The sequence below is a fragment of the Podarcis filfolensis genome, assembly GCF_964270895.1.
Source record: "Podarcis filfolensis genome assembly, chromosome: 8".
NCBI lineage: Eukaryota > Metazoa > Chordata > Lepidosauria > Squamata > Lacertidae > Podarcis > Podarcis filfolensis.
This window is the reverse complement of record NC_139611.1, coordinates 5,512,961-5,534,400: the sequence shown is the minus strand read 5'-3', so window position 1 is coordinate 5,534,400 and position 21,440 is coordinate 5,512,961. Positions and strand designations below refer to the sequence as shown.

Sequence of the window (21,440 nt, the reverse complement as noted above, 5' to 3'; positions counted from 1 at the left end):
CGGATGCGGCCCAATCGCCTTCTCAGTCTGGCCCGCAGACAGTCTGGCAATCAGCGTGTTTTTACATGAGTAGAATGTGCCCTTTTATTTAAAATGCATCTCTGGGTTATTGTGGGGCATAGGAATTCGTTCCTTTTTATTTTTATTTTCCAAAATATAGTTCAGCCCACCACATGGTCCGAGGGACAGTGGACCGGCCCCCTGCTGAAAAAGTTTGCTGACCCCTGGTTTAGATCAGGCATGTCCAAAGTCTGTTCTGGGGGTCTAATCCGGCCCGGTGGTCGGTTTAATCCGGCCCCTGTGGCAGTTTATTTCCTGGGGTAAAATCCCCCAAAAAGTTCAACAACTTCAGTCCTAAAAAAAGGTTGGCCCTTTGGTTGGCCCTCACTGCCCTTCACTTCATCAAATCTGGCCCTCTTTCATAAAAGTTTGGACATCACTGGTTTAGATAATCCTCAGGGTCACTCCCAACTCTACAATTTAATGAAACAGTTCTGTAGCACTGTGCAGCCTTTTGCCTAGCTTTAAGATCTTTGGGTCACCATGAAAGAACATAAACAAACCCGAGTGCTCCCCCTTTCCCTCATCCTATCTTCCCTACAGATCTGGATCAGGCCTCATTCACTGCAGCACTGGGCTTCATTCAAGAACAGTTGTCGATTGCACTCTGTTCCCAGCCTTTGCACCATCGTGCAAGGGTTTTTGCACAAACCCCTTCCCCCGATTTGGCACCCCAGAGGCAAGACAGTAGGTTTGGAGGGTCCAGAATCTCTTTGTCCTTGTTCCCAGCAGAACTCTTGGTACCATAGGAAAGACAATGGGAGGCATTGCTGTGGCAAAGCTAAGCCAAGTTGCCTGACTCCTCAGGCAGTGCCCAATGGACCCCCTTTATGGCTGTGGGAGAGGCAGGCTGGCTTGAGATCCACAGCCACAATGGAGTTGTTTAAGAGATGCACCATCAGGCAAACTCTCAGCCATCCTGCAAGTTCAGAGCAGACCTGTCCCTTTCAGTGCTGAGTCGTAGCCACCCTGCCACAGACCACCAGATGGTCAAGGAAAAGTCAAGGGGCATCTCCTTCCTTCACATTCTGCTTTTGGCTGTCCGCTGATGGGAAGAAAGTGTTGGGCTAGATAGAGCAGCCTTCCCCAACCTGGTGCTCTCCAGATGTCTTGAACTGCTACTCCCACCAGTCCAGTGGTTGTGCTGGCTTGCAAGAAAGGAGATCCCAACTAAACATTAGAAAGAATTGTCTAACAGGAAGAGCTGTTCAACAGTAGAACGGACTCCCTCGGGAGGTTGTGGATGCTCCTTCCTTGGAGGCTTTCTCAGCAGAGGTTGGATGGCCATCTGTCATGGATGCTTTAGCTGAGATTCTTGCAGGGGGTTGGTCTAGATGACCCCTGGGTCCCTTCCAACTCTACAATTCTATAATTCTCAGCTGGGGAAGGCTGGGCTAGACTGACCTTTGGATCTGACCCAGCATTGTCATGATTACATGCACATGTTGTTCTTTGCAAACCTGTGGCTGTCTTCATATAAAGGTAAGATCCTGATTTAGTTACACTTGCACACCTGTATGGCTTATTGCAGACAAGGCTGACATTCATGCAGGTCTGAACCTTCTGCCCCCCACCAAAAAATAAAAAAAATTCTGGAAATTCACCATTCCTTTTGCCTTTGGTGTCTCAAAGAGCAGGACAACCAAGCAGTTAAATCTACCTGAATTTTCTAATAGCCTGGATGTTACCATTTTGTGCGCTGGCAGTTTTGAGCTTTCCCTTGGTAGCATGTAGAAATTTCAACTTGCATGCATGCATGCAATAAATCAGTACCAATAAATATTAGAATATGTACACACATGCACACAAGGAGCAAGAGTTTACATCCATCTCTCTCTCTCTCCAGTATTGTTAGTCTAGCAAGTGTTTTTCCTCAGACAGTCATAGAAGATGTTATTTCATTTGATGCTCTCAGAAGCATCTCGAGAAAGGGAGAGGGAGGAAGCTGACTCTATGGCTTGAAATCAAACAAGAAGAGACAGGAATGAAGTTCCAGCAAGTCATCTCTTCCTATCCTCCAGGTTTTCGTGTCCACATTTCTGCAAAACAAAAATCCAGGCTGTCTACAAAAATAGCAGCAAGTCTCTGAGTTGCTCGATGGCAAATGTAGGGTCATATGACTAATCAGCCGCTACAAGCACAAAAGCAAAGTCTCTGCAGCCGGATGCTTTTGCTGAAATAGATGTGAACCTGTAACTCTGTGGAGGTGCAGGCAGCACGCATCTCTTGCTAGGGCAAACAGGAGCAAACCTGAATGTGTATTAATCAAGATGAATTATCACTAAACAGAATCAGCCTATGACTACCCCACCATGCCTCCCATCTTCAGTGCTTCACCTTCAAGACGTACTTTCCCCTCCAAGCCATTCTGCTGCTGAAGGGAAAGCTATGCACCCTGACACAAGATGCTGACCAGACACTGACTCATCTGCATGAATCAGCCAACTGCTTTCCTCGCCAGCTTTCCACGCCCAGAAGCAGTTTTTGCTCAATGAATTGTACAGTCCTTTGGCCAATTAAGCAGGAGCATCTGGGAACAGGCCCCGAGATCAGATAACGGAGAAAGCACATGGCATTTGCAAGAGGAAAAATAGGACTGCATGATGCAGCAAGGTGGTGATCGACGTCACGTCTCCTTGTCCAAGTCATAGACTGGAGTAGCAGAAGAGGGAGCAGAAACACTGAATGTGCTTAATTCAATAAGGAAACGTCTGTAAAGGTTCAGATGAGGTAAGTCCGCAATCACCAGGGCGGGCCCAAGACATTTTGTCACCTGAGGTAAACCACAAAATGGCAGACACACACCCCACTCGGGAACAAGGGATGAGTGAAGATCTACATTGGGAACAAGGGGTGGGGGATCAAACCAACCTTATCCAATGGCTGAAGTGAGAATCAAAGGCAGGGGAGAAAGGGGCCGCTCTGAATCATGCCAGGGCCGCCTCTGCCATTTCCTCCCTAAGGGTGGGAGGAGACCAGCACTTTTCCTATTTGCCAAGAGGCCACTCTAGAGGCAGCTTGGTGGGGTTCTGCTCATAGCTGTCAACTGTCCCTTATTTGGCGGGAAACTCCCTTATCCCAGCGCCGTGTCCCGCTGCTGTCCCTTATTGATGATGTCCCTTAAATTTCCCGAGTTTCAAAGGAAGCAGCTCCTCTCCCTCCCTCCCTGCCGGCCAGGGAGGAGGGAGGCTCCAACTGCTTGGCTGCGTTGCTCACCCAATAAGGAGTCTAAGAACGACTGGGGGGTGGAGCTTGCATGCCTTGTACCGATCAAATCGGCCGCATTGCCTGGGGACTCGCCTTTGCTCAGCGCTTCCCAGCGAAGAGGTGACGGTGGTTTTCTTTGCTGCACCCCCTTTGCCGGGTTGCTGCACTGTGGGAACCATCGCTTGAGGCTTCGTTTGGCTGCTGGGCTAGCTGGGCTTTCTGCCTTTGGCTCGGGAGCTGGTTGACTAAAATCCCTTATTTTGGCTGCTGGTCTCTTATTTTCAAGGCTGCTGGTCCCTTATTTTAAAATCTGTAAGTTGACAGCTATGGGGTGGCTGCCGAGGAGACAACACATCTGGCCTCCAAGGAGCGCGCCACAGCCGTTGTTGCCACTGCAATACGTTCCTCAGAGACTGGATCTGGATGACACCAAGCAAACACCTGTGTAAAGCTCCCAAGCAGGACGTGAACGCAACAACGCTGTCCCTGTGGTTTGCAGCAGCTGGTATTCAGAGGCAAATCACCTCCAGCAGTGGAAGCAAAGCACAGTCATTGTGGCTAGAAGCTAATGATAGCCTTGCCCTCCATGAATTTGTCTTCAACCCCTTTTTAATCATCCAAGTTGGTGGCCGTCACAATCTCTTGTGGGAGCATATTCCAAAGTTTAACTGTGCGCTGTGCGAATTAGTGCTTTTGTCTGTCCTGAATCTTCCAGTATTCAGCTTCATTGGATGTCCATGAGTTCCAGTGTTAGGCAAGAGGGAGAATAACTTTTAACCACAATATGCACAATTTTATACACTTCTGTCAGGTCTCCTCTTCCTCGCCTTTTCTCTCAACTAAACAGCCCTGAACGCTGTAATTTCCCCCCATAGAGGAGTCGCTCCTTGATCATTTGGGCTGCCCTTTTCTGAAACTTGTACAGTATCGTTTTTGAGGTGTGGCAGCCAGAAGCAACCACAGTCATTTCCCCCAGCATGTTTTGCATAAAAGCACCTTGAGGTAGGCAGTTTATTTTTTTCCATCTTCCTCCTAACAATCCTGAACACAGAATTCGCTTTTCCCAGAGGGAAACAAGGCCCATGAAAAGGAGAGCGTTGGCGAGTCAACAGAGGAATCATCCAACACAACCACAAGTTCTCTGTCCTTGTCAGTCACCACAAAGTTGTATTTTTTGCCCCAGTGTGCATTATCACTTTACACTTGTTTGCACTGAATTGCATGTGCCTGGGAAGGGAATGGCATGTTTGGTAGTGCTCAGATGTGTTTGTTCCAACATGCCCTGGAGGCCAGCCCTTTCAACTATGCATGCATGGTTTCCCACCCTGCAGGGCTCATAAAAGCAAATGAACAACACTCTGATGTAACATTTGCCTCAACAGGAATGTTCCTGAACAATTCCTTTAGGCATATATGTGATAAATGTTAAGTTAAAATTGGTCATCCACAGAGAGTTACGGTTTTACTCATTGCTCATGGTATCATTCCAGAAACTTCACACTGGTGAAGAATTCTGACACAACGTTTTCCACAAGTGTACCTCCACAGATATCATTCAAAGGTAGCTCCAACAGAGGCTACTTGGGAGTTAGGAAGCATCACTTCCAGCTGCACCAAAAAGAAACAGTAAAATTTCAGCTTGGAGAGATCCTTTTGGAGCTCTTCACAATCTCATTTTGTCATCAGCAAACTTGGCCTCACACTATTCGCTCCTAATTCCAGGTCACCCCACCCCATTAAACATTCCCTGTAATTTATTAAATGACAACAGTTTTGTGGATTCAACATTATTAAGATGGACTTTAAAAAACAGAAGGAAGCCAAACAGTAGAGTTGAAACCTGAGGTTGTGGGATCCTGGAAAGAACACCTTTCATTCTGTTCTTTTTCTTACTAAAAATGAAGTCTGTTATGGTTTTGAAGGTATTCGGGCAATGCTTAGGGGAAAAGAGAACAAGCAGTTTGCCCTGTATCCTACTGAGACTGAAATTAATTAATATTGTTAAGGCTCCCCCAATATCTCTGGATTCTGTAACAGGGTTAGAATTCAAGCAAATCCCGTGATTCCTGGCTTTAGTAAATGTTGGAGTTTAACCAATGGATTTAGAAGGGTAAAAATACAAGCTGGACTTTTTTTCCTGAGCAGAGAATTGCCTGGAGATGCGCTATTATGGAACAAAGGTAGTCATTAACCCAGCAAGAAAGGAATCAACAAGGCAGAAGACTTTCTGCTGGACACAGGGGGGAACCCCCCACAGCCGGTCAGATGGTGGGCAGAGAGCAAAGCAATTTAGGATTTCAGGGTGGATGACATAAGCAAACAAGGGGAAAGTGTTAGCTTTGCAAGCGGTTTGGAAATGCAGGGAAATGGGGGTCTCAGCCCCATGTGGGCTGGCTCAGACAAGGACACATACTAGAGCGTGGCTGATTTCATTTGCAGACCCAGGCCTGCTGCACCTTGGGGTGTAATGCTGGGATTCTCCTCCATTCAAGCTCAGGTTGTCGTTTAGTCGTGTCCGCCTCTTCGTGACCACCTGGACCAGAGCACACCAGGCACTCCTATCTTCCACTGCCTCCCGCAGTTTGGTCAAACTCATGCTGGTAGCTTTGAGAACACTGTCCAACCATCTCGTCCTCTGTCGTCCCCTTCTCCTTGTGCCCTCCATCTTTCCCAACACCAGGTTCTTTTCCAGGGAGTCTTCTCTTCTCATGAGGTGGCCAAAGTCTTGGAGCCTCAGCTTCAGGATCTGTCCTTCCAGTGAGCACTCAGGGCTGATTTCCTTCAGAATGGATAGGTTTGATCTTCTTGCAGTCTCTGGGACTCTCAAGAGTCTCCTCCAGCACCATAATTCAAAAGCATAAATTCTTCGGCAATCAGCCTTCTTTATGGTCTAGCTCTCATTTTCATACATCACTACTGGGAAAACCATAACTTTAACTATACAGACCCTTGTTGGCAAGGAGATGTCTCTGCTTTTTAAGATGCTGTCTAGGTTTGTCATTGCTTTTCTCCCAAAAAGCAGGCGTCTTTTAATTTCGTTACTGTCGCCATCTGCAGTGATCATGGAACCCAAGAATGTAAAATCTCTCACTGCCTCTATTTCTTCCCCTTCTATTTGCCAGGAGGTGATGGGACCAGTGGCCATGATCTTAATTTTTTTGATGTTGAGCTTCAGACCATATTTTGTGCTCTCCTCTTTCACTCTCATTAAGAGGTTCTTTAATTTAAAGAGGTTGTATGTGTAACTAAAGGTCCGTATAGTTAAAGCCATGGTTTTCCCAGTAGTAATGTATGGAAGTGAGAGCTGGACCATATATATATACCAAGTATACCAAGTAAAAGGGCTTCTGGTTTCTTTACAAATGTATATTTCAACATTTTAAAAATTTCATTATAAATCATTTCCCAGAAGTCTTTTACTTTCTTAGATTCCCACCACATATGATAAAAAGTACCTTCAAAGATTCCGTATAGTTAAAGCTATGGTTTTCCCAGTAGTGATGTATGGAAGTGAGAGCTGGACCATAAAGAAGGCTGATTGCCGAAGAATTGATGCTTTTGAATTATGGTGCTGGAGGAGACTCTTGAGAGTCCCATGGACTGCAAGAAGATCAAACCTCTTCATTCTTAAGGAAATCAGCCCTGAGTGCTCACTGGAAGGACAGATCCTGAAGCTGAGACTCCAGTATTTTGGCCACCTCATGAGAAGAGAAACTCCCTGGAAAAGACCCTGATGTTGGGAAAGATGGAGGGCACAAGGAGAAGGGGACGACAGAGGACGAGATGGTTGGACAGTGTTCTTGAGGCGACAAACATGGGTCTGACCAGGCTGTGGGAAGCAGTGGAGGACAGGGGTGCCTGGTGTGCTCTGGTCCATGGGGTCACGAAGAGTCGGACACGACTAAACAACAACAACATGTGTAACTAAACCATACATCATAAAGACACCACCGTCTCCGCTGTGCCTCATTTCCAAAAAAGAAATATAGACCTTGGTATGTGTTCCTAGTACCCCTGGAATGTTGCACTGCTCAGAGACTGGGGTGGCGTGTAACAATATTCTTCCCCACCACCCTGGCTTGCATCTCCCTTACTTTCTGCTGTCGTCTCCTACGCCAATGTTTAGATTGTAAGCTCCTCAGGGCTAGGATTGCACATTGTGAAACACACGAGGAATGCTGATGTGAACACAGGAAGCTGTTATCACCTACAAAATCTTTCCCAGATCTACCTAGAAATGCAAAGCAGCGGGTCTATTATAGAGCTAAACTTTTTCTCTGTGGCAGCATCTCCAAAAAGGGTTTTGTGGTCCTAGACTCACAGGTGTTCACTGTCCGCAGGGATTCCAGTGTCTCAAACGCCTCAAAAGTCAAGCCTTGAAGCGAAGTTTGCTAGTTTCTGATAAAGGCTCTGGAAAGTAGGTCAAGTGGTCAGGGGAAGGGATTTCTTCAGAAAGGCCTGTCCCTCCTTTGTGGCCCCGATTCTTCCATTTCCCCTTGCCGTGTTATCGACAAAAATCAAGAACCCTTCATATTGCTTAGAAGATGACATTAAATCAAGGTAGAATATTGTATGTTCTTTATTTATATTAATTACATATTCTGCAAGCACAAATTAAAATCTCATTGCATACATCCTCTTTTGCATTCTAAAAGCTGTGTAAACCTAGCGTGGAATCCAGACTTAAGCAGAGGTTTAGACAAAACAAAAGGAACTCTTATTATGCAGACTAGGATTTTTCTATGTATACAGTTCAGGAACACAGCATAGCATTTAGACCAGCCTCCTCTAAAGAGGGAGCCCTCCAGGTACTTTGTCCTACAGCTCTCATCAATCTTGCATGGACTGGCTGGGGCTGATGGACACTGTAGTCCAAAACGTCCAGAGGGCACTAGGTTGAGGAAAGCTGATTTAGACAGTGGACAGAACGGACAACTACAGCATCTTTGAATAGTTGTGTCCCACTTGACAACAGTTTTTGAATTCTGCTGGGGGGGAGAGATGTAATAGGAAACCTTTTGGCATGGTACCTGGGAAAGACTTTAGCAGGGGTTGGAACTGATCTAATCTGGGTCAGCCAGACAGAGGTGTGTCCACTTTGGTGTACTTTGGATCACCCACAAAAATGAAATATTTTGTCGGAGGAAACAGTGTGTGTATGCCATGGAGGACATGCTCCCCCCCCCCCCAGCCGGAGATTTTATTTTCTGGGTTTTCAGTCTTTTCTCTATTTTTATGTATCGCTTAGTTTTATGTTGAACCAGCCTGGGGGCAGTTCCCAGAAGTGAATGGCAGTATCTTGCAGCCTGAGTCACGACAGCTACACACCACTTCCAGATTTGTGCTCTCGGGATTCTACAACAGTTTTCACAAAAGAGTTTAGCAAAGTATCAGCAAGGACTAGTAATTGGGCTTCTTGGAAAATGTCGTGTTCTAGGTGGTGTTAAAAGCCACCGTCTATTTTCCTTAAATTCTGACCGGCTCCTCAAAAGGTCAAATTGCTAGACTGCCTGCCTGAACGGATTTCTTGGTCACACAATCATTAGCAACTAGTTCCAGTTCTCGCTTTGCAGATGTTCAGCTCTAGATAAAAAGTCAACTCAGAAGAAATACCAACAGACTTAGAAAAAAACGAAACGAAAACACCTGAGTTTCTTCCTCCCCCTTAAGCTCACGTGTCTCCATATGGAACTGGGCTAAGAGGCACAGCTGCATTTGCTGCCCAGATATAACTTCCCATCTCAAAGAAAACATGTTTCCCGTGACAGCTGCTCACATGATTTGCTTTGCATGATGTGGCAACATTCTCCCCTAAATCAAAAGGAAATTCTGCAGAAACCCCCATTTTCATTTTGTGGTTTGTTTTTTTGCAAAACTTGCAAAAACTTCTCTTCCTAAGAAAAATCTGTGTCCTGCCATCTTCTAGTCATCAAAATCAGGAATGTCGTCATAGGAATAGCCCCTGTAGCCTTTGGAAGCAAAATACGCAATACGCAAATGATAGAAGCCAGGAAGGAAGACCAGGATTCCGATGATCAGGACAGGGATCGCTCGATCGGTTCCCTGGAAAACAAAAGAGAATAAGGGCTTTTTCATACCTTGGCCTGGAACAGCTAGCCTTCTCTATACCAGGCAACATGCAGCTAGATGTGCAGACGGAGGTGAGGAGATGTGAAAGTTCTGCCTGCCATGGCCCGTTCACCCGTTCAAAGTTGCAGCCATCATCTGACAAAATACTGCACAGGAAAACCAGTGCTAAGACGGTGAAAGCCAGAGGGGGCAGAAGGCTACCCAGTCCAAACTGGGACCATTCACACCAGCCCCCTTTCTTGCTTCCTCCCACATCACCCCAACCACAATGTACTTTAAGTGGGTACAGGTACAGTACTTAAAGCATTGCAAGGGGTTGGACTAGATGACCCTTGGGGTCATTTCAAACTCTAGAGTTCAGTAATCCTGGATGTTTCCTGAAGGAATGATCGCTGGGTGTGGAGCACACTTCCACCCGCAGACAGGCCTTAGCTGTTTGACCGCATGACCTTCGGATGCAGAGCACGCTCCCACCCACAGACAAGCCACAGCTGTCTGAACATCATGCCCTCTATGTAACCTTTGTTCTCTTAGTGGTCTGCCGTGCCCTGTCTGTGACTTTTGTCTCCTTCGTCACACATTGTTCAAGGGGAAAATGAAGCGGAGGAAACAGGTGCCAAAATAATTTTGTACCACCCCTCAATCTTGGGATTGGAAGATGTTTAAAGGTCACAGTCCAAAATGTATCTGACTGGTTTTGCATATTGTGCTAATAAAAGGAGCTTCTACTGAGCTAGATGGCAGCTTGCTCCCTTGCCAGCTTGCTTATGCATAGCTCACCTGATGAACAACATCTGACTCGTGTCCTTTACTTCAGTTTCCAACAACACACACATAAGGAACATAAGGAAAGGAACACAAACTTTATCCAAGGTCACTACCAAATCAAATTTGGGGGTGAGGGTATTCCAGTATGCAGAGATCAGTTAAAGACTCAGGACAGACTCTATACTGCCTAGGACCCTCGTACCTACGGGACCACCTCTCCTGGTATGTCCCACTGAGGACCTTATGGTCTTCAGACAAAAACATCTTGGAGATTCTAGGCCACAGAGAGGTTAGGCTGGCCTCAAGCAGAGCCAGGGCTTTTTCGGCTGTGGCTCCAATCTGGTGGAACGCTCTGTCACAAGAGACTAGGGCCCTGAGGGACTTGACATCTTTCCGCAGGGCCTGCAAGACAGAGCTGTTCCACCAGGCCTTTGGCCAAGGCGCAGCCTGACCCCCTCCTTTGGTAATTCTTCACAGAACTCTAGCCCAATGGTTGCCATCTATTTGATTTGAACTGATTTTATAATGAATTGATTTTAGAATGCTGTATTATTTCACTGTTGTTAGCCGCTCTGAGTCCGGCTTCAGCTGGGGAGGGTGGGATATAAATAAAATATTATTATTATTATTATTATTATTATTATTATTATTATTATTAAACACAAAAGCCACTCACTCCATCCCCAAATAAAAAATGACTTATTGTCTGGAAATCCATGCCACTAAGTAGCCCAGCTCTTGATCCCGATGTCATGAGAGAAATGCAAGGGGGAGAACCCCCAAGATCAGCCAATGACATTCTAAAGGAGGGTGGGGCAGCACCAGTGTGTGGTCAATGCCATGGCCCTTATGTGCTGCTTTCTGGCTTTCAACTGAGGCATCTGGTTTGCCACTGTGAGAACAAAGTGCTGGGTCAGTTGCAGGAAAGAGGACTCTCCTCATGTGCTCAAGTGCCTGAAGCAGACCGCTGAGTTCCTTCCTCCATGAGGAAATGTGGATGGCGCAATGTCTCCACATGTGGAATGTGCCCATCCTCCGCTCTGGGCTTTCAAAAAAGTGTGAGAAAAGGAAGCAAAACTCACTTGGATTCCCCCTCTGTTTCACCTTAAATTGATAACATGCAAACTGTTGTCAGGCCCATGGAACAGCCTGAAGGAACAGGACACACACCAACTTCTAAAGGCTAGCAAGTTAACAACTTGACACCTGTTTAACTACAAGATCACCTTCCCCCTGTATGTGCCCATTGGGCTGCTTCAATCAGCGGAACTGGCATTGCTATAAGTGCCACATAATGCCTTACTTGTATTTGTAAAAATTCAATCTTTTAGTGTGGCAGTACCTACACTGTGGAACCCCCTGCCTACTGACACCAGGCAACTGCCTTCACTGTACCCTGTTCAGTGCTTGCTAAGAACATTCCTGTTCAGGCAAGCCTAGCCAGATGTTTAGAAATTTACGCAATGTGCTGTTCCTTTATTGTTGTTAATTTTTCCTATTGATGATTTTATCGTTTTATCTTTTCTGTAAACTGCTTTGAGGCCTTTTTGCTTTTTACAATTAAGCGATGCACAAATTTTGTGAAATAAATACCTAAGTCTAGTCCCAGGATGGGGGACCTCTTGGTGGGTGAGGAAGCCACTATTTGCAAGAGCTGTAACAGGTCACCAACTATAACTTTTTCAAAGCACACATAGATACCCTACTGGTCAAAACTGAGACAAAATGGCAGCCCCTCCGTTACCATGCCCCCAAAGTCCCTTCCAAATCCTGCATCCAAAATAAATGACTCCTATGTACAGGGCAGGGACGCGGGTGGCGCTGTGGGTAAAACCACAGTGCCTAGGACTTGCCGATCGTATGGTCAGCGGTTCGAATCCCCGCGGCGGGGTGAGCTCCCGTCCTTTGGTCCCAGCTCCTGCCCACCTAGCAGTTCGAAAGCACCCTTAACGTGCAAGTAGATAAATAGGTACCGCTTCATAGCGGGAAGGTAAACGGCGTTCCGTGTGCTGCGCTGGCTCGCCAGAGCAGCGATGTCACGCTGGCCACGTGACCCGGAAGTGTCTGCAGATGGCGCCGGCTCCCGGCCTATAGAGTGAGATGAGCGCACAACCCTAGAGTCTGACAAGACTGGCCCGTACGGGCAGGGGTACCTTTACCTTTACCTTTATGTACAGGGCAGCTCTGGAAAAATGCAATTTTGATGTCTTGTATCTCAGTTTATGATCGTTCCAAGGCCAGGTCAGCCCTGGCAGAAGAGCCGAGCCACTTACTCCTTTGCTGATGTATCCTGCCAGGAGCAGAGCCCCAATGATAATGAGAAGGGTGCCAATCAGGAACAGCACAGTGGCCAGAGCAATGGCCTTGTAGGGGATCTTGGGGGGGCTCCTCTTGAACTAAAGGAGGAAGAAGAGACAGGTCAGCATCAAAAGCATCACTGGCCACTTTCAACCCGGTTATGAAAGCATCACACTTCCATGGAACCACTAGAGCTGCCAGCATGGATGGCTTTGGCAGGAGTAGACGACAAACGTGTATAAGTCAGGCTGATCAGCGGCAGATGAGAGGAACCTGCATGTTCACACACAGGATGGTCCTCAAGGATCTTGATGAAGGGGCTAGTCCATCAGCATCAAACTCCACAGAGAGTTTCAGAACAGTGGGCTAGAAATACTCTGGGCCAGAACCAAACAAGGTCACTGAGAGACACAATTACAGCCCCCTTCTCTCCCCCCCCCCAATGCTATGTGCATTAGCTGCAGGTAAACAATGGAGAGGCTGAAGAGGAAGGAAATCTTTCCTGAGGATACAAGTTGGAACTCAACTCCCTTCAGATAAATGTTGAATAGTGCTCCAGAGCCAGTGATGTAACCAGGCAATGGAGCCATTGGGTGGGTGGCTTTCAGGCTTCATCTAAGCAGCCCAAATCAACTCTGTTTTTAGCACTGGAACAGCCCAGCAAAAAATACCCCCCAAAATAAAAAACCCTCCTTGCATGGGAAAGGGAGCAACTTCTTCCACTGGTAGGAGGAGTGCATTCATATTTGATTATCCTGGAGTGCTCCCAACACAGGCACTGCCCATCTAGGAGGGCTCTGCTGTACTGGCTGAAAGTGTCACTGCCAAGAGGGTGGTGATGGTAGAAGAACAGGTAAAGAGCATAACCTAAGGACACAGGTAATTGCCAGGTCTCCAAGGAAAAGCCTCCTAGGGAGCAAATGTTACAGAAAACTCCTCTGTATGAAACCTGGGATAAATGCTGCCAGCCTGGGCTGGATAGCCCAGCGGCCTGCCTTCAGTACAAAGCTACTTTGTATGTTCAGCCAATATAGCAGGCAATTCCAGGTCTGCTTTAATGTTACGACCAGCCAGCGTGACAATGCTGCCTCCAAGTGGCCCACTTTTAATGCATCTTCATAAACACACAAAACTCAGGAAGAGCGAAAACCCCAACCGACCCTGGAACAGAAATGAAACGATCTGGGTGTGTTTGCCGCCCTCTCACCCCCAAACCCAACCTCCACTCTGATGGTAATATCTCCCTTTTGGACTGGCTTGCTTTTCATCCCTTTTCTGAAATTATCACCTGCAAAGATCAGCTCCCCATTTAGACCTGAATCTCCTCCTCTGGTCTTGGCAAACCAGGATGCTTGAGGGAGGAAGTTGCCCATCTATAGTAAATGCAGAGTGAAGTTACAGGGAAAGCTTCTTCCTCTGGAGCCAACACCCCACCCCCAAGAAAGAAAGAAAGAAAGAAAGAAAGAAAGAAAGAAAGAGAAAGAAAGAAACCCACCTTCGCCCATCTTACCTACGGGACTGCCTCTCCTGGTATGCCCCGCGGAGGCCCTCAAGGTCCACAAATGACAACATTTTGGAGGTCCCAGGTCGCAAGGTAGTTAAATTGGTCTCAACTAGGGCCAGGGCCTTTTCAGTACTGGCCCCAACTTGGTGGAATGCTCTGTCACAAGAGACTAGAGCCGTGTGGGACTTGACATCTTTCCGCAGGGCCTGCAAGACAGAGCTGTTCCGCCTGGCCTTTGGTTTGGACTCAGTCTGACCCTTATGTTTCCCTCCCCTTACGGTTTTGATCTATGGGCTACTTTTAAAATGAGGCTGCATTTTAAATTGCATTTTAACCTGTATTTTAAATTGGTCCCCTCCCCCCCAATTATGATTTTACTGTAATTTTACTGGTGTTAGCCACCCTGAGCCCGGCTCCGGCCAGGGTATAAATAAAATTTATATTATTATTATTATTATTATTATTATTATTATTATTATTAGACTCTTAAGGAACAGCGTGAACAGTTTTGTGCTTTTGAACCAGTGCCCACAAATCTTGGCTTGGCTTGCAATGGTGGGGTCATCTACCCCTCTACTCTCCTGAGCCTCCTGTGCAGAGGAATCATGAGAGGCAGGTGGGCTGTCTCTTTTACGCTGAGGTTTTGAGAAGAGAAGGTGCAGCAGAAGAGGCTCCTGCTAACGCTTACACCCTCTAAGCTGCCGTGGAAATGCAACCTTTTAGGATGGAGGAAGAGGCAGGCGTGTCTGAGCTCTCAGCTCCACAGAAGCAAAGCAAAGAAAGGAAATGAGCAAGGAGGCCAGGCTTAAGCATACAGGAATTGCTTAATTGATAGGGGCTTTAACATTTCAATAGCAACCCCAAGATGTTGACTGGGTTAACACTAAAGTTCCCAAAGTACAAAACCCTTTTGGGTTATACAGAATGCTCCAGTCCCAGTAAATGGCTACATGTAATAGCAGGAGGATACGGCCACCTTGTAAGGAATATCTGAACTCAAGTGAGGATCACGACACAAGTGGTGCTTCTGAAATGCAAGGTATTCATTTTGTCCTGGTTCTCCCCCCGCCCCCAATTTTACCTGAAGGTCAATGTAGCCTTCATCTGTGCTCGCAAGCTTGGAATATTTCACTTTGCTGCTGGGGATCGAAGCTGCCAGGTTAGTTCGGGATGGCATCTTTACCAGTAGGAAGCATCAGCACCTACAGCCTGGGAGAGAGAAAAAAAGCTCTTGAGGGGACGGGAAGAGAGTAGGAACAGCGGATTTTAATGCAGGAGAGGAACTGAGACAACAAAGAAAAGCAGCCTATGTTACTAAGGGCTTGTTTACATTTGAGCATTAGTTTAATTGTTAATCCGTAAGAACAGCGTGCTGGATCAGGCCAATGGCCCATCTAGTCCACCCTCCTGTTCTCACAGTGGCCAACCAGATGCCTGCAGGAAACCCATATGCAGGATTTGAGCTTAAGCCCTCAGACAGAGAAGTCCCCATCTGCATTGGCCCACAATTTAAGTCACACAGAGGTTTCAAATGAAAGGAAACCAAAGAAAATACTGTAGTTAAAGGAAACCAAAGAAACCATAAAGGTCTGGACTACTTTCAGCCATAGATGGGGACTCACAAGGTGTAGAAATGCACTTGTTTTAAAGCATGCATGGAGAATGCAGGGCAGACAATCCTGTTTAAAAACCAGAGTTGCTCCTGGCATAGATATGCCACTAGAAGCCAGAATGGCCCTGATGGCTGAGCCATTCGCCTGGGGAAATGGCCAAGGAGGTTTGGGGGTGAATAAGTCCTAGCCCTCCACCTGCTGTGCTATTTTAACACTGCAAACCACTTTGACCCTGGACTTTATAAAGCCCTGTAATTTCTTCCTGCTGGGGATCGAAGCCGTGCGGTTTTTATGCCATTAGCAAGTTACATTGCAAGCTATATCCACAGAGCTTGAATCAGCAGCTTTTGTTTTCGGGGTGCGGGGCAAGGCTTCCAAGGAGCAAAAACATCCAAGGAGTGAAAACATCTGGCCCAGTGCATTCATCTGATGCCAGTACAGCCTCAATGCGCTCTCTCTCTCTCTCTCTCTGTGTGTGTGTGTATAGGAGGTTCTTCCTGATGCGTCAAACAGAGTTTCTCAAACTTAGGTCCCTAGCTGCTGTTGGACAATAACTCCCATCATTCCTAGCTAGCAGGATCAGTGGTCAGGGTAATGGAAATTGTAGTGTAAGAAACACTGTATTAACAGAACACAAGCTGACACCACCCCAATCCCTGCGAACAGGAGAATTACATTTGAATAAACAGGGGAAATACATCAGGTATTCTGACCAGAGCTAGGCTAACACACTCATCAAGAATATATTGTTTTGTTACTTCTAGCTCACTCTTCCTCTTGATAGCTATCCATGCAAGCTAACAACTGTAGTTAAACGTAAGCCATAAAAGCAATAATTAAAATGCATCAAAAATTAGCAAGAAAAATAAATCAAGATCTGGAAGGCACAGGGAAGGTGTTTGTTCAAGTACTTTTGCCCCAATGTGAATGGAGCCTGGTAGCTTTAAGGCAGCCAACATTAACCGAAGCATTTCCCTTTCTCACTGCGCAATAAGCCCTCAGATCAGTTTAAATCCCACTTCAGCCGCAATGATCACTGAGGTAACAAATATGACCTTAAAATCAGTTTGATCATTCAAAGCAATCACACACAGTTTCATTTTTTAGTTACTTACACAACGGTCCTATATCTCTACAGACACAAGAATAATTCTGCTCCAATGTGAGAAGCAGCATTGTCCCCTCTCCTCACCACTCCCTGCCACACACACACACACACACACACACACACACACACAGATTCCATGAGACTCCAGCCATTTCAGACCCAGAGCGGACCTTTTTCTGCAGCCAGCAACATCTCAAGTGGTGTCAGGTATCAGCTTCCACTCTGCTAGCTTAAGGAAAAGCTCGAATTTCTCCCTGCTTAAAAAAAAAAACTCGGAAAAAACTACTAAGATGACAGCTTCCTAGAAACAGGTAGGTAGCCGTGTTGGTCCGCCATAGTCAAAACAAAATTAAAAAATTCCTTAGAGACCAACTAAGCTTCTTAGAAGGCACTGAAGTGGCTAATTCTCTTTTTTATAGGTTCTATTTCTGAAAATCACAATTTATATCAGGGAGGCTAACAGCTGCAGAAACATATTGAAAAGCACTACAGAAATGACATTATTAAATGAAACAAACTCGTATTACTAAGCACTGGATTCTAATTCCTCATACATTTATGGAACACAACTGTCCACATTCACTTTAGGAACAATGTATTAAAGGCCATTGTCTCTTGAGAAGGTGACCCCCCCAACCCATTGCAATATTAATTTGAGATCAGATTTCACACACAGATCCACATAAGAAAAAGATGAAAATACAGAAGGGCTTTGCCTTTCTACCAAGGGCAGTGCTTTTATTCTCTGAACAGTCACGTGAGAGAAGGTGGTGACTGACCCCAAACCAACTGACAATTTCCATAGATGAATTTGGGAGGGGGACCCCGTCCTAATACTCTATCCACCGCACCTCTCCCCCTCTCTCTGGATCAACTTATCCTAGTCATCCATGTCACACTAAGGAGTTAACAGAGCTTTGCTTTTGGAGTTAAGCTTTAAGAAAGCTGGAGGGCTTGATCCATTCAGTCCCATTTTGGAGTCAGAAAGGTGTTCCTGGAAAAGTGTGCCCACTTTCAAAATCCCTTTAGAGCACCACACCAGCAGTTTAGCACCCAAAAGCACCTTGGAAGTACCTCCCAGGGCAGAGGAATGCAGAATCTGCATGCAGCCGATCCTAGTCTGACCCAAACCACAACACTATGCGCCTACGCACCTCACCTCTATGTGACTCAAGACAGCAAAATATAGGGGAAAGCTTTGCCAGAGCTTCTGCTATTGTTCACACTAGGAAGGAGAAGTTCAAAGAGTCATTTGTGGGTGGTGAAGCCAGTGATTCTGGTCCTTCAGCCCCACCCTACTGCAGTTTAAAAAGGCAGCCCCTGTTTTCACTGCTGCTCCAGTGCACAACAACTCGGTTATTTCTATTCTGGCCAAGTTAAGAGCATAAGACAGTCCTACAGGGGCCCATCTAGTCCAGCATCCTGTTCTCATATGGTCAAACAAATATCTGTGGGAAATGCACAAGCAGGATTCGAGCACAAGAGCATTCTCCCCAGTTGGGGAAAATCTTGCTCCAAAATGCCCCCCTTCTAAAACTATATGCACTGGGGTTCTTTTAAACTTCTTTCTGCAATTATAAGCCTACACCCAATTTTAAAAACAGTAACAGAAATCAAGATACCATTATCATCCAAAGCTACATCGCTTTGTCAATGGCTGAAGACTGCATGGAACTTTAGAAAGAAAAACTGGAGCAAAACAGGCTTCCAAACAACGAGCCGAAACAAATGAGAGATGCGTACAACTTAAGCAACAGCAGAAGCGCCCCCACATGGATTCCATGTACAAAAATGTTCTCACCCTTGTGGAGCTTTAAGCTGCTCTTATCCCTTTTTAAAATCATTATTTTTATTCTGCAAGCCACCTAGATAATTTTATGTACAATTTTAAGCATCAACTTAATAGTAAACAAACGCACCAGCAGCAACAGTAACCCTTTTGGAGCTACTGCTCAAGTCCCCCAATTATAATTAATAATTTATAATAAATAATAATAATAATAATACTTTATTTATACCCCACGCACCTGGCTGGGTTTCCCCAGCCACTCTGGGCACTTCCAACAAAATATTAAAATACAATAGTCTGTCAAACATTAAAAGCTTCCCTAAACAGGGCTGCCTTCAGATGTCTTCTAAAAGTCTGGTGGTTGTTTTTTCTCTTTGACATCTGGTGGGAGGGTGTTCCACAGGGCAGGTGCCACTACCGAGATGTTCAGCACCTTAAATTGTTTTAAAACGCACGCCTGCAATCTGGTGCCCCCAGATGCTTTGAATGACATCTAGAGAAGATCGGGGTAGAGTGCCGAACTAGGATCTGCATAAACTAAGGGGTCAAATCACCACTTGGCCCCGAAGCTCTCTGGGTGACGCAGGGCCAGTCACACACTCTCACAGGGTTGTTTTGGGGATAAAATGGAGATGAGGAGAACTACGTAGGTCACCTTGAGCTCCTTGGGGGGAAGGCAGGGGTATAAATGTAGCAAGCAAGTGAATTTTGATTTATTTTATTTATTTATGTCGCGGGTGCTGTTTTTAAGCAGCAAATCAAGGATCCTGGTGCCAGATGCAGAATGCAAACAGGAGCAGACAGTGGCTTCTGGGAGAAGAGCAGCTTTTCCCCCAATAAATAAGCAACACCCCCCTAATAATAATAATTATAATTATAATTTTTTATTTATACCCCGCCCTCCCCAGCCAAGACCGGGCTCAGGGTGGCTAGCAACCAATAATAAAAACAAGTGGATTAAAATGCAATTTAAAAGATTAAGATACAACATTAAAACATTAGGATGCAATGTTTTAAAATATCAGGATACAAGAAAATAAAGAAAAACCCCACAGCTTCTGCACCACTTGGGCAGGCATTTTGCTTTCACCCCGCCTCTTTGGGACCAGGGTTCAAATCACCCCCTCGGCCACGGAGCTCTCTGGGTGACGCAGGGCCACACTCTCACAGGGTTGTTTTGGAGATGAGGAGAACTATGTAGGTCACCTTGAGCTCCTTAGCGGGGGGTACAAATGTAGTAAGCAAGTGAATTTTGATTTATTTGATTGATTTATTTTTGTCTGTTGCCAGATGCAGAATGCAAACAGGCACAGACAATGGCTTATGAAAGAGCAGCAGCTTTTCCCCAAGAAATAAGCAACACCCCCCAAAATATATATATATATATATATATATATATATATATATATATATATATATAACTTTTTATTCAAAATTAAAGCAAAACATATTATCCAGAAACATATCATCCTTATTTTGATTTTTTTGATTGATTTATTTTTGTCTGTTGCCAGATGCAGAATGCAAACAGGCACAGACAATGGCTTATGAAAGAAGAGCAGCTTTCCCCCAAGAAATAAGCAACACCCCCCCAAGAAAATATATATATATATAATAACTTTTTATTCAAAATTAAAAACAAAACATATTATCCAGAAACATATCATCCTTATTTCCCTCCCATTCTTCCTCCCTCCCCCTACTGGGCGGGCATTTTGCTTTCACCCCGCCTCTTTGGGACCCGGGTTCAAATCCCCCCCTCGGCCACGGAGCTTGCCGGGCGACGACGTCTCGGCCTGGCCCACCTCACAGGGTTGTTGTGAGGATTCAGCCAGGAAGCCGCCCGCCCCGCTGAGCTCCTCGGGCCCAAGGACTGCCGGCCCCCGAGGCCAGCCTCCCTCCCCGGCGCCTTCCCCGCCCTCCCTACCTGCAGGCCAGCGCCATCTCTCCGCTCCCTCAGGCAGCCAGACCCGCTTCTGTCGCGCCGATTCCGCTGACTGTCCCCCGATACCCCGGCCGGAAGTTTACGGTCCTCGCGCCAGAGCCGCTTCCGGGTCAAGGCGCCTCCGTCGGATTGGACGGTGCCGAAGCTGGCCCCGCCCTCGGACGGCAAGGCGCTGTTGAGCCGGGGGCCGCCACAAGGGGGCGCTCCAGGCCCAGGGATTTGCCTCGCCTTGTTTGCGCTGCTGTTAGGAACTACCGTATTTATGGATGCTTTTGATACCGTATTGCGCTGTAATAATAATAATAATAATAATATTCCCCAGCCACTTTGGGTGGCTTCCAACAGAACACTAAAATGCAATAACCTGTAATGATGTAACTGTATTATTATTATACCGTATTTATGGATGCTTTTGCCTCACCTTGTTTGCGCTGCTTTTCAGAACTACCATATTTATGGATGCTTTTGATACCATATTGCGCTGTTATTATTATTATTATTTAGGTTTTAATTAATTGTTATTATTATTATTATTTAGCTTTCCCCAGCCACTCTTGAGGGCTCGAAGGTGAAGGGTTGGTAATAATGATTCAATTTGGTTTTTTTGTTTAAAATTCAGCCGCTGAACACAATCAAAAAAACAAAGGCTCTTCATTTCTTTTCTTTGATAAGAGTTATGAGCTTGGGGGATTAGGAGGGATGCAGCAGATGTAGAGTATATCTTGATTTCACTAAGGCTTTTTGCAAATTCCCCCATGAAATTCTCTTCCAACTCCACAATTGGTTCTGTAATTTATCCGACGTCTCTGCAGCCCAGCACACTGCCACATCATAAGGTTGTTTTTAAAAGAATAATAAATAATCCCCTACAGGGCAGATAGGACTGATTTATGCAGCAGTTAAAAACTATGAAATTCTGTCCTCCAGAAGGCAGCGATAGCCACCAACATGAAGGGCTTTAAAAGACAAATGCGTGGAGGGCTAGTAGTCATGATGGCTATTGTTCTATTGAAGGAATAGTTTCACAGTGGTAGTTGCCAGAAGCCACAGGAGAGGGA

General features: G+C 45.9%; 1 protein-coding gene across 1 annotated transcript; it reads right to left on the bottom strand.

Moving 5' to 3' along the window:
* Positions 1–7,828: 7,828 nt before the first annotated feature.
* TMEM230 (transmembrane protein 230) lies at positions 7,829–20,508 on the bottom strand. The gene is made up of 4 exons (XM_083629774.1): positions 20,365–20,508; positions 15,009–15,136; positions 12,399–12,521; positions 7,829–9,330 (listed from the first exon to the last, which is right to left on the bottom strand). The coding sequence occupies exons 2-4, from the start codon at positions 15,102–15,104 to the stop codon at positions 9,190–9,192; spliced, it is 360 nt and encodes a 119-aa protein (XP_083485900.1). The 5' UTR covers positions 15,105–15,136; positions 20,365–20,508; the 3' UTR covers positions 7,829–9,189.
* Positions 20,509–21,440: the final 932 nt, after the last annotated feature.